Source organism: Macrobrachium rosenbergii, chromosome 33, assembly GCF_040412425.1.
Source record: "Macrobrachium rosenbergii isolate ZJJX-2024 chromosome 33, ASM4041242v1, whole genome shotgun sequence".
Classification (NCBI taxonomy): domain Eukaryota; kingdom Metazoa; phylum Arthropoda; class Malacostraca; order Decapoda; family Palaemonidae; genus Macrobrachium; species Macrobrachium rosenbergii.
Genome location: NC_089773.1, coordinates 7,943,204 through 7,955,947, shown reverse-complemented (window position 1 = coordinate 7,955,947; position 12,744 = coordinate 7,943,204). Strand labels below are relative to the sequence as shown.

Sequence of the window (12,744 nt, the reverse complement as noted above, 5' to 3'; positions counted from 1 at the left end):
AAGCAATCCAGGCAGTAGGCTGTGGGTATAAAAAAAAAATAAAACAAGTTTACAGAACAATGTAACAAAGAAAACAAACTGGGCGACACCTTGGCCAGTAGCGTTTATGCCACCGGCAACAGTAAGTCCCCATATAACCAACCTGGTGACCTTCGTTCGGGGTATGGCCACAAGTATAATCCCCAGACACGCAGCTGTAGTAGTTGCCAGACCCGTGACGTGGCTGAAGAAGCGAACAGTCCAAGGGTTAATACACCAAGCAAGACCAAAAGCAAGCACTAATAGCGTTGGTAGTGGCGGCTGTCGGCCTCCCATCAACATGTAACATGCACCTCACGAGAACACAACGGCAAAAGTCTTTTTCAAGATGTTTCAAAGCTCCTTCATTTAACTTGACAACTATGTATTTGTTGACATCAAAAACAAAACAAACAAAATACTTGAATGACTGTGAAGATCTCAGCTTTACTGTAAAGGAGCTTTGCTGAAGTGCTACAGTATTAAAAGTGTTAACCCAATGAAGGAGTTTATGAAGTCTAAAGGACAGAAATCCACTAGAGAAAAAAAAATATGAGGAACTTAAATCTAAATTATCCTTTGGGAAAAGGATTTGACTCTATTGAGTAAAACAGTCTTTCAAAAAAATAAAGGTTTTGTGATGTTTCAACTACTCCCCACTACAAAGAACATTATCTGTACAACGACTACTACCATGATGTATATAGTCTACAGTGCCCTTGAGAACAAGCAGAGACCACTGTCATTTTGTTCAAGCACACTTAAACATGATACTCTCTATGTACACATCCTGGAAAGAGCAAGAATCTTTCTCAATACACAAAAATGCAATCTTGGCAATTCTCCAAAACTCACAAAACTCACCAACTCTCACACAAACTGAAAAAATTGTTACTTCATATCAAAACCGTCTGCTTAAAATCAACCACTCACTCATCTGTCTAATCCTTTTCTCTCATCAACTCTCATTGCAAGAACCTGCTGGTCTGCAGTTACCATCACATATTACACTTCTCTCACTAGCAAAGAAGACTGGACATATTTCTTCCATCCACCACATACACCTCTTACCTGTGTTTCTTGTCGAGTTCCCTGTATTTTTTTCGTTATTTCTTTTTACTGAATTTTGATGCTTCATTCTTTCCATATAAAATCTGTAACTAATATTAAATTTACCGGTGTTTATGAATATACATGCATTTGACTTGTTTTCTGTTAAAGTGTAGAATGATGGAAATTCAGTAAAATATGCCATGAAAAAATATTAAGCCATAGTTTGACTTTAAATGTGTTGTAAAATATTACAAAATAGCCTGATGATATTCTAAAAAACTACTTGAATTCTCTGAAGTGACAATGTAAGGATAAAGTTTTTATCTTATACTTGTCAGTTTTGGGCACATTGAATTAAAATATAATATAAAATCTTCATCTCTATCTTTCACATTCTCACATTCCTTGAGCAATAAAAATTGAAACCAAATTCTCACTTGAATTACTATTTGCATCAAGTACTATTGGACCATGAAAAGCTTTGACCATTTCACAGGAGAAAAGGTAACCTGACTTTTACAACAAATGACTTAATTACTCATTCATATTTCATCTAATCAAGTTTTTTTTTCCCTCAATAAATCAGAAAAAAACATTTTCTGTTGTGCTTCTAAAACAAAAATAAAATTCCAAACTACATATTCAGAGATATAACTTTCACCATACCGTCATCGTTAACACTCCAAGAACAGTTTTCCCTCTACAGAGTTAACCAGCTAATGGGTTACCTTCACTCTCTTTTGTTGTGTGCTTCTACCTGATTTCCTATCTGACTGAAGTCCTCATCTACCCTTCCTCCATAATCTCCTGGGCTGTCCCTCTGGTCAGTTTCATATTAATTCTGCACCTACCACTTTTTTCAATAACTAGGCCTTCCCCCCTTCTCACCCATCCACAGTAATCCTTGCTAAAGGTTATTTGTTATTTATGTTCTTTCGAGCTCCAACTTTCCATCTTTTACTTTCAATCTATTCACTTTAGTGTCCAACCATTTTGTGATTCAATTTTTTTAACCCTTTGAGGTTCCAATGACACCAAATAACGTTCTCACATTCACAACTGTTGCGCTTCAAATGATGTCAAACGTAGGCCATGTTTGGCATACTTCAACTCATCATGAACTTATGTTTTTGTTGTTTTCCAATCTTGAATAAGCTACAATAAAGTACAGTAAAAGTATTTAGCCTCAAAGTGACATCAAGATCAACATTATACCGTGTGAGATAAATTTAGAGCAACCAATCAAGGAAAAAATATGGCTATGCCCTTCAGCAGTCAGTGCCTGATTTTCCACAGGTAATTTAGAGCCCTCCCAAAATCTCAAATGGTTAACTTTTCTCTCTCTAACTGTTAACTTCATTGAAAATCATCTCCTCTAAGGCAGCCCTACAATAATCTAGATTATTGGCTCAGAGATCTGGTTATGCACTTTCAAACTGATCACAACAAAAGAAAAATTAAGAAAGCTCCAGCCCACTCCCATGAAATGGTCAGCCTCACAATTAGAAACAAATGTTAAAACATTATTTACATATTCACGTATTGTAAATATTTTTCCTTTCACGTATTCGGCTTTTGAACACTAAAAAATATTAATATTCTACAATTAAATGATACTTTAAGGAGTAATATCTTTCATGGCAAATCAGACTTAAAACTACTACTATTGTCAATAATATTCTAAGACAAAAGACTTTATAGGAACTAATATTCTGACTAGATTCTTCGTTAAAACTGAAGCATAAAAGATCAGTTATATAATCCCGTGTAAGAAATCTGAAGAACCAACAAGGGGTTTAACTATGGCCTCTAAGTTATATGCAGCACCCGGACAATTCCATCATGCACCGTATTAGAAGAAAACGTGGTTATTCGAAAATAAAAAAAAAATAATAACTATGCAAGACGGTAAACTGCAAAACCACCTGTCAGCCTCTCTTGTCAATCTTAGATTTATATCATAGTGTGAAGGAAAGTGGAGTGGTGAAGTCAATATATATAGATATATATTCCAGTGCATTTATGCTAACCGCCACAAAAGAGACTAACATTTCGTGAGTGTGTGAGATGTCCCCTCAACTGAAAAACCATCATTACCTGGGATAAAAAAAAAACCTCTTACTCTTCTAGAAAATGCAACTCGGCCACCTACCATGCTCCTTGAGGCTGGTGAGTTGACAAAGTGCTGCTGGGAGCCATGGCCGTTCTGGTGGGGGAAAGTCTGGAAGTTGTTTCCAGCCTGCTGAGGGTCCATTTCCTCGCGGAAGCCGAGAAGGTGGAAGGTTGCGTATGGGCAGATTTCGTCGTCGCCACCTATCCATTACAATTTTTTCATTAGGGTACAGACAAATCACTGTTTAACATAAAAAAAAACTATAAGGCCAGTCTTTAAAAATATCATAAATTCATTCTATATTATTAAATATATAATTTCTGTTCAAGGATTATTAAAGTAAAAGTGAGAATTTTTTTCAGAATATAGCCCCTAATCCTTCTGTTTACAAATTCAACTCTAACCCATTCATCTTCATCATAATAAGCAATAACTTGCCACATGCAAACATTTCATACATGTTGATTTATACATATTACAAAACTCATCTCAAACTAAAACAAAGTAACTTTTATTATTTATTCATTTACATTGTGAGTTAGCCACGAAAACATACCAGAAATTAAAATTTAATCAGAATGATGCAACATGATTTTAGGGAAACTGACTAACTGTGCCCTGCACAGTATTATAAATGCCCCAATCCCTATCTTACAGTAAAGTCACTCCTATACAATTTTACTTTTATACACAAACAATTTTTTTATTCCAATTAACTACTCTATGTCTAACAAATTTCTCTGTCATAAAAAAATCAATATCTTGTTTACCATGCACATGATTACAGAGCGTGTAAGAAAAATAACAGAACTAAATGATACTTTTTTACTGTAAAACGTCTTGATTGTTCCTAATTTATCTGACCGATTATGTACAATTACCTAAGTCAAGAACTATCCAGTAATCTCACTCTAAGACCCTAGTGACTTCTTTAATACTGACAAAAATACACAGGAACAATACATATTTTTTTAGCTATACCATTTACAATGGCACAGAAGTGCTCAGTCCATACCATGCACAGAATAGTAGATGCCTGTTTATGTGCATATATGTATATATATTTTAATTATGAGATGAAACAACAGTCAAGTCTATTGACACCACCACAATTATGTGTTATTTCGTTTTTGCACTTACATATTCACATTCTGGGAACAATGTGAACATCATAACTGCACATCGAAAGACAGACACTGAATACAGTACTGTACAATTACCACTAGTGTAACAAAGGACATTAAACTAAACAACGGACGGACAGCACAGGATTTACTGCATATTGACACATAATGTCCCCTATCAAGGTCATTTTGGTCGAAGGAGGAGAAAAAAAAAAAAGAGGGGTACTTTGAACCTTACAATGAGGCCACTAGTCCATCTGCACTGGTTCTGAAAGAATCACACTTTCTGTCTGATAAATGACCTCAATGAACATCTAGTATCACCACAAATTTTAGTAAACCAACTGGACCCACATGAAAATGAATGAGACCTTACCAAGTTAGGCTTGTAGTATGGATGCAACACCATGTAATATATTAAGGGGGCAGAATTATATTATGCTTGAAATAAATCTGACAGAGTGAAGAGTTCCTGTAAACAAGGATCAGTGCAAAAAGAAAACAGGATTTCCTAAGGGAAAATAAATACAGAAGGCATGAAAACTTCAGGATGGACTAATGGCAGTCATTTGCTTCTCAATGTTCAAAATGCCTTTACGGGAATCAAGTCCATCCAGTCTGCTCTGGTAAACCATTACCACAGGGAGCTGCAAACACTTACCAAAAGGATGATAAAAAAAAGGCAATACAGTGACCTAAGAGTTTAACAAAACCAAATCTATGGAAAAATCTAATCCTCTCTCAAACAGGCACTCACCAAGGTCCTGGACCCTGAGCAGAATCAAAGCTGTTCAGAGTACAGAGTACCAAGTTGTGAGGTCATGAATGACAGAAGTACAAGCAGAGGTCATACACTCTAGTTACAATCACAAGAGCACCCCAGTTATATAACAGATTAACGAACAATGAGCAGCAGACAATACAACACTTTATTTACAGGTACAGTAATACCATACATGAGATATTAAGACATGAAGCCTCTAATTATCATCAAAAACTTACTTGTTTCTAAAGGTGTGTACACACTGCAGCAAAATATCATCAACACTGGTCAGCAACACTTCGCACAGACATCACAAACAAGTCAAGAAATACAAGTCAAGAACTTACTGGTAGTCCTAACCAGTGCATCATAAGGTTATCCACCATTTGCCAAAGATTTGTTCTCCACTTATGCTCAATGACTTGTTTTCAACCTGTTTGTGATATGTATGCAATAAGTGTCTGACATGTGTTTACCATGTTTTAACTGTAGTATGGACACTTCCTAAGGGTGACCTCAAAAAGGAGTGACTGAAGTAGTCAAGTCTATCCTTGGGGTGGTAAAACCAATTACACCATCAAAGGACTGGTCCCATACACATTAAAACAAGCTAAACTATTTAAGTGGCAAGAAAAAGACAGAAAATGACCATACATAAAGTTCAGTGACTATTTAGGACAAGCAAAGTACACCAGACATAGCTAATGACTTAGTATTAAGAAGTTGCAGGAACAGAACTTTTCATGACAAGTTTCAAGAAATATTACAATTTATTTCGTAAAAATCCATTATTTGACTCCAATATCCACGGTCACATACACGTATTATGTCGAATATTAGGTTTACATTTGTTTTAAATGATTCTGTATTAGTACACATATAACGTTACGCTATATTTACACCACTTTTTAATATGCCTGACTTGTGGAAGAAATTACAAATTTACAAAGGATATGCCTATAATACCTTTTCCAAGGTTTCAAGAGCATGATTAACAGGAGAGATAAGGGAATAGAAAATAAAAAAAAGCAACAGAATGTATGGCAAATGAAAAAATTACCCACTCTCTCTCCATGCTTTCACCACAAAAGGGACTCTAAAGTGGTACTTTATCTTGATAGTCAAAACTTCAAAATTTCCATTGTAAAATGTATTCACTGGAAAGATATCCATATGGAAATGAAGAGTTGGTTCCTACATCAGAGGCAAAAGGTGGACAGCAACTGCTGTCTACATATCACGGTAGCTGGTGTAATGGTAATTACTGTACCTGTCGGCTTATCTTAAGTAAACAGTAAGGCTAAATCTGCACTCAGTGTACAGACTATGAATGAGTCACATTGAAAATCTAGAATTTTTCCCAGTAATTGCACACCAAGAAGAGACATCTACATCAAAAGCAGTCCTTTTAATTCTTCCAGAGCCTACAAAAATAGAATTGTAGCCATCTTACTATCCTGCAGTACATTTACCAATATATGCCTAACTGACAGGCTGCTTCTCAACCAATACCAAGACTTGTTTAGTTACTTACTAATACCATGGAAAGCCAAGCTTATTAATATCAACTTATATCCACAGAAGAGCACTGAAATGCCTCTTCAAGCGTTAACAATAGGAAAATTCCCACAGGGTAAATCTAAGACCAAAAAAAAACCATACAGTGAAAGAAATCCTTTATATAAAATTTTCATGAAATACGCAAGGAACCTATAGAATCTATCTGGACTTCAAATATATCAAGAATAATAATCAGTACACAGCAACATCCCACTATGCCTTCAGTCCTTAGACTCAAATGTTGTCTTCAGTCCTCTACAGTCACCAAAAACTGGTCTTGTATTTGGTACATTGTCTAAATTCTGAACTGCAGTAATTGCGTACTTGCTTTGGAAACTAAACACTATGCTCTGAAACTGTAATATGAGTGAAGACTGAAGTATTGTGAACAAGAAACCATGATTCAATGACAAGGCACTAAAATGCAAAACAATGCAGGTCACAGAAACAGTTGTAGGCTTGTCTAACGTCATGAATATATTGCATTAGATTTTTTCACGGTGTACACTCACAGGTTAATGCAATTAACAACAAACTTTACTTACCAGTTCAATTTTTTTCTCTCAGGAGCGTGATCTATACTCATCATGCATATCTAAACAAGCAAAAAAGTAACATGCAACAATGCAAAGTCTATAAGAAAAAACTTGGTATAGTGTGAATAAGATGGGTAACATTGCTCCAAGGGAAATATTTCAGTGATGATAAGGAAAATTTGCTAGAGCTTATGCTTCAATTTGAAACGTGTATGTAAACTTTGGAGCTCAACCATCCTGCTGGCAGAGCATTCTCCACGTCTCTAGCATGAAAAATCCGTTTTATGAGTTCTTAACTCTCCTTGGCACTTTTTACCTTAATGGCAACTATCTTTAACTCAAAATTCCCTCTCGACATCGCACCCATCTCATTCAACGCGTGAAAAAGGTTGCACGTGCGTGAAAGAGAATTAGTAACGGCTACATGTGTGAGTGGACACAGACAGAGAACAGAAGGGCTGGTGGACGGAAGGTCTCGGGAAGTTTTCCGAAGCTCAGGATCACGGGAACAGCTCTCTCGTTATTTACAGAGTTCAATGTACAGCATCAAAATCGAATACGGGAAAAAATATACATACTGTATATATATCTAAAACGTACTTTCCACTACTACTCATCTAGTCCGATACTGTACTGTACGAATGGTCCCTGGGTCTATATCCGGTGCAGAATTAAATTTTGGTTAGGCTCAATCATTTCACGAAAACTAAATTTTGTGAAGGAATGATGAAAAAGTCAAAAGATACATGCAATAGCTTATGTATTTAAGCACTTTTATGTACATTTATACATTAAATGTATGGGGGGAAAAAAAGTGTTGAAGAAATTTTTTCCTGCAGTCTAACTAATGGAGGCATTCCTTTATGTTAGTGAACAAAATTTACTGTAATGTCAAAAGTCTGCTTCCTAAACGACATGATAAGTACGTATTTAATTTTTACGAAGTTAGTTATTCACACTACTCAAGTTTATGCAAACCAGCAAGACAATTTTTAGGTCTTATTGGGCAATAAAAAATAAAAGCCTACCTCATACTTTACGTATAGCCACTCTTAACCAAATCAGCAAATTATACGAGTCAAGAAAACAAAGGTTAATTTTAAAGCAATCTGTACCCGGCAAAAAGCAAAGATGGTTATCTACACCCTAAGCCAATTTAATTTCATCCGTTCCCGATCCCATGCCTGACCTCACCTGATCTCAGAGTATCCTGGGAGCCTTGGAGTGGTAGAGGCCCTCCAGGGGGGATACGCCGTCCAGGGGGGGGATGGAGGGAGAGTTCCTCGTACATAGGTCGTCTTGGGTCCCAGGTGGCATGTGTGCCGCGACCTGACCCCCCACCTAAAGAGACAACCAACAGCCGCCCACTCAACACACAAGAAGCGCAACACAAAACTACATCAAGCCAAATAATTAAGCAGGTCACAGCTGTCTTCCACTATAAGAGACTGTACTCGAAGTTGAAGGCTCTCTATAGAGCTTTTATCAATACTGTACTGCTATGCTGGACTGAATTCCACTACATTACATGAAGACATGAGCTACAGAACTTCACACAACATTCACTGAATCTATGTTACATACTAAGAGGCTATGACAATAGCATCATTCGTAATGATTACAATTTCCCAGTCTGTGATGCAAAACTGGGAAGGAAATTTCTAAATCTCTCAAAACTGTACTTGTGGGTGAAATTACAGCTGTGACTAGCGAGTAATCAAAATTAAAAAACAGAGCTGGTCCGAGCTTAAGGTCAAAACGTGGATGTACGGAGGCAGCATTGAAAAGCCTTCGGGACATTCCACACACTTAATTACAGCAAAGACTTCCAGAATCTTCTGGTGGTATTTTTTTTTGCAGGGAGACAAAGCTAAGCATGATGAAAGGGATGCCTATGAGTATACAAGTGACGTTAAAAGAAAAAACACAAAGCAGTAAACTAAAAATGAAACGTTAATGACAGAATAATGTAATTTCTTGGCTGAGATCTACCACTTCGCTGATTATAGTTATATAGTCAAAAGTTCTTCAAGTACATTTTGTCAGTCGACTGAAGGGTCCTGAAGTGTATAAATACAGTATTCCATGTACTTTGAACACTAGAACTTTCAGATATATCTAGCAACTCCTCACTAAATGTAGCTGGTTAAGCAATGTTATCATTAATCTTTTCTATAAAAATGCTGTACTTCTGTACTAAAGAAAAAATATGAATATGTTTCAGAGGGAAAATTTTGCTTACAGTATACAGCATCCTGCCATGGCAATGTTTACAATCTGGATGATAATTAATATGTAAACATTTACTTTCCACTATTAAATCTCATCATGTCATTTCTAATTAATTTTCATTTGCTGTAATCCAGTGAGTAGTACTGTACAGTGCTTCAGGAAATATATAAAACAAAAAAACTATCTGATAAATCACTGTCCAGTACACCTAAAATAATCTCACCTCAAATTCTTATCAAGGAGCTACCATGTTAAAATTCAGCCTCTTATTTCAAAACAGACAATACAAATGAAGTACATGGAATTGTCAAAATATACACTTGAGGAACTTCAATTTCATTTTTGAAAGCCATCACGGCACTTTCACAACATTAAAAAGATTTTCCCAAGTGTCCTAAACAGATTCACGTTTGTACAGCCTTTAATCTGTACCGGACATCTGGATTTCAGGTGCACCAGTTTCATTCTCTTGTATTTGTTTGTTTACAACCTGTTCCTACAAACGGATTCTCTGATGGCTGATTTCCCTTAGGTGACCTCTTGGGTTTGTTAAAGTTCGTTGACTTGGTCCATAAAGGTTTTCAGCTCAAGATTTCAAGAAAGAAGGATATTGGACAGTTAATGACTTCAAGATGTCTCTCAAACTTCTGTTATTCCTAAAATGCTTTCAGAACAACTTAATAGCTCAGTTAGATGTCCATAGTGACCTATAAGCAGGGCAGGAGCAGACACTAGCTAGCAACCTTATCCCCACCAATGATTAGAAGCACGCAACAGACTTTAGGAGTCTGGCAGGAGTAGTGATGAATTATGGTAAAGTTCAAGAAGCCAAGAGAATGATTACCTCAGGTGCTCTTAAGAATTATAAATACTGTACAAGACAAAACCTACCATTTTACTTTTCAACTTAAATATAGAGTGCAGGTACTTCTCATTATAAGTAAGTTAGAACTAACCCTTCAAGAAATGAAAACCACAAATTAATGACTTTGACAGACCTGGTTCAAAGGATCTGTAAATCAACTTGGGTTGAAAATCGAATAGAAAGTTGAACGTAGAGGCAAGAGGTCACAGAAATGGATAAAGAATAAAATACAGACGTAAATACTGGAGTTGGTAAGCTGTACCTACTGAAAGCAACATTCAGCACATAATAAGGACACCTGGGAAAATAGAACTTTACGCTTCTAAGATGACTCGTGGAATGAAATGGAAAATAATTTACATAAAAGCGAGGAATATAGTACGTCTATGCATTAGGCAACTAGGACCAAAGCTCATTATAAATATGAACACAGTATACCAAAACATGTACTGTACGTAAAAAAAAAAAGCAAGTCAGCTTAATATAAATATAAGAGATATGCTCATTTTGAAAATAATAATATTCATGTGTTGTACAGGCAGCAATTATATGAATAAGGCAAACTGCATATTAATAAATGTGATTGAAAACTGTAGCAAAAATCATAAAGAAAGTATAAAATTAAAATGAAACAAAATCTAAGACAACAAAAATAACCATGGATACAAAATCCATAGTACGGACAGCAGTATCTCTAGGAAAGTGAACCTGGACGTTGTAGACATCATTCAAGTTCTGTATCGGGGCATTCAAATGATTTCAGACAATTTCAAAAATAGGGGGTAAGAGAGGCAATGGCACCTACAACACTCATGTGAAAAATATTCAAAAGTATTCCGTTTATTTTTATGTCAAAATTCTCCCCGATGTCAAAAAATTCTTGGTCTTGAGAGACCAAAATTTACAACCATGCCAAATGATGTTACCATAATGTTGAAGAGATTAATTTTGGTAATGCCATAGAGTATAAACTGATTATGCATAAATGGAAATTAGAATTGAGAAATGTGGACGCCTTCCTTTTTTTTTTCTAACCAAACTAAGTAATCCAAAGTACACTATGACAAATTCTGCAGGCACTTGGTTTTGTGAAAGCTTGAAGCCTAAATTTAATTATTTATTAATCATGTACTATATGAAAGGCTATCTTTAAATTTTGATAAATAAAATGAAATGATATAAACTAAATTCTACTTTGCATGAGGTGAATTATTGATGCAAATGACCATTATTCATAATTAACATTGTTTAGAGTATTCTAAACTGTCTTACTTTATCCTAGGTAACACAGTACAGTATACTGTTAAGTGTTTATATTAATGATTTTTTTCCCATCCTTTATACTGTGGAGGCATTTCAGCCTGTCTCACTACATAATATTTATACAGAAGACTTAATAAACATCCTCTAGCAATGGTTAAAACAAACGGATGAATGAAGTTTAAAACTTGACAAGCACACTTTAGTATAAAAGCAATAATGAACTGATTTATGTTCAAGCAGTAATACAAATAACATAAACTATATCACTTCATCAAACAATCGATTGAAAATCTTACAACTTGAAATACATCAACGTAAAACCTGAGACTTAATATTGCCTACCATTTTACCTACTCAATTCCAAACATATTCACTTTCAGTGATGTAAGCCTGCCAGTGCCTATCTTAACCTTTACTCAGTCAAGAAAAAATTTCAGTACAAAAATAGCCAATGAAAAAATTAAAAAGTGGTGCTCTAAGTAAAATAATAAAATATAATAAAAATATCGTAAAAAGCAATACGGCACACAGGACTCATTGTGCAATCAAACGGTGTAATATGGACAACTGATCTTTCATATCACTTGCCTTAAGAGATAAAATACTGTAAAAACAATACCTACTTTACATTACTGACCATTCCCTGTACTTGGGGGCTACACATCTATAGATACGATAAACTTGGGAGGAGGAGGAGTAAGGGGCGATCATATTAATGGGAATGACTTAAAAAAAAAAATTGGTGGCAAAATTTTTCTTAAGTCTACCATCAAAAATAACAAATGGCAGTGCCACTTTTTTTTAATAGTCTGGTAGAGATATAAATATGTATGTAAAAATAGGATGCTTGCTCAGTACTGGACTACAAAGCTTCAGAGGAGGGGGTGCTTGGTGCTCAGTCAAAATACAGAGGTTATGAAAACATAAGGGGCAAGCTTATATTGTTTATCATTGCTACTTACAGTCTCATATCAAAATTGTTTATGATTAAAAGACGGGCTTAGCTGATGTGTAACAGGGCCCTTCACTCATGGTGCTGTCTTCTAGAGATTAACTGACAAAACCACAAAATGCTCACACAACACATGAGAGACATTCATCTCCATTGCTAAATGAAAATCAAGGGGGACTAAGCTAAATTCATAAATATCAACACGGATACATAGTAAGAATGTGATAATAATAATGAAGGGAATGTTAAATTACATATTACTCAT

General features: G+C 35.5%; 1 protein-coding gene across 1 annotated transcript in view; it reads right to left on the bottom strand.

The window, feature by feature from the left end:
• The window catches only part of LOC136855881 (cell adhesion molecule Dscam1-like), a 607,418-nt gene that overhangs the window by 30,463 nt on the left and 564,211 nt on the right, over positions 1–12,744 (bottom strand). The window contains 2 exon segments of the mRNA XM_067133289.1: positions 3,224–3,384; positions 8,362–8,508. Coding sequence (XP_066989390.1) covers positions 3,224–3,384; positions 8,362–8,508 — 308 coding nt within the window.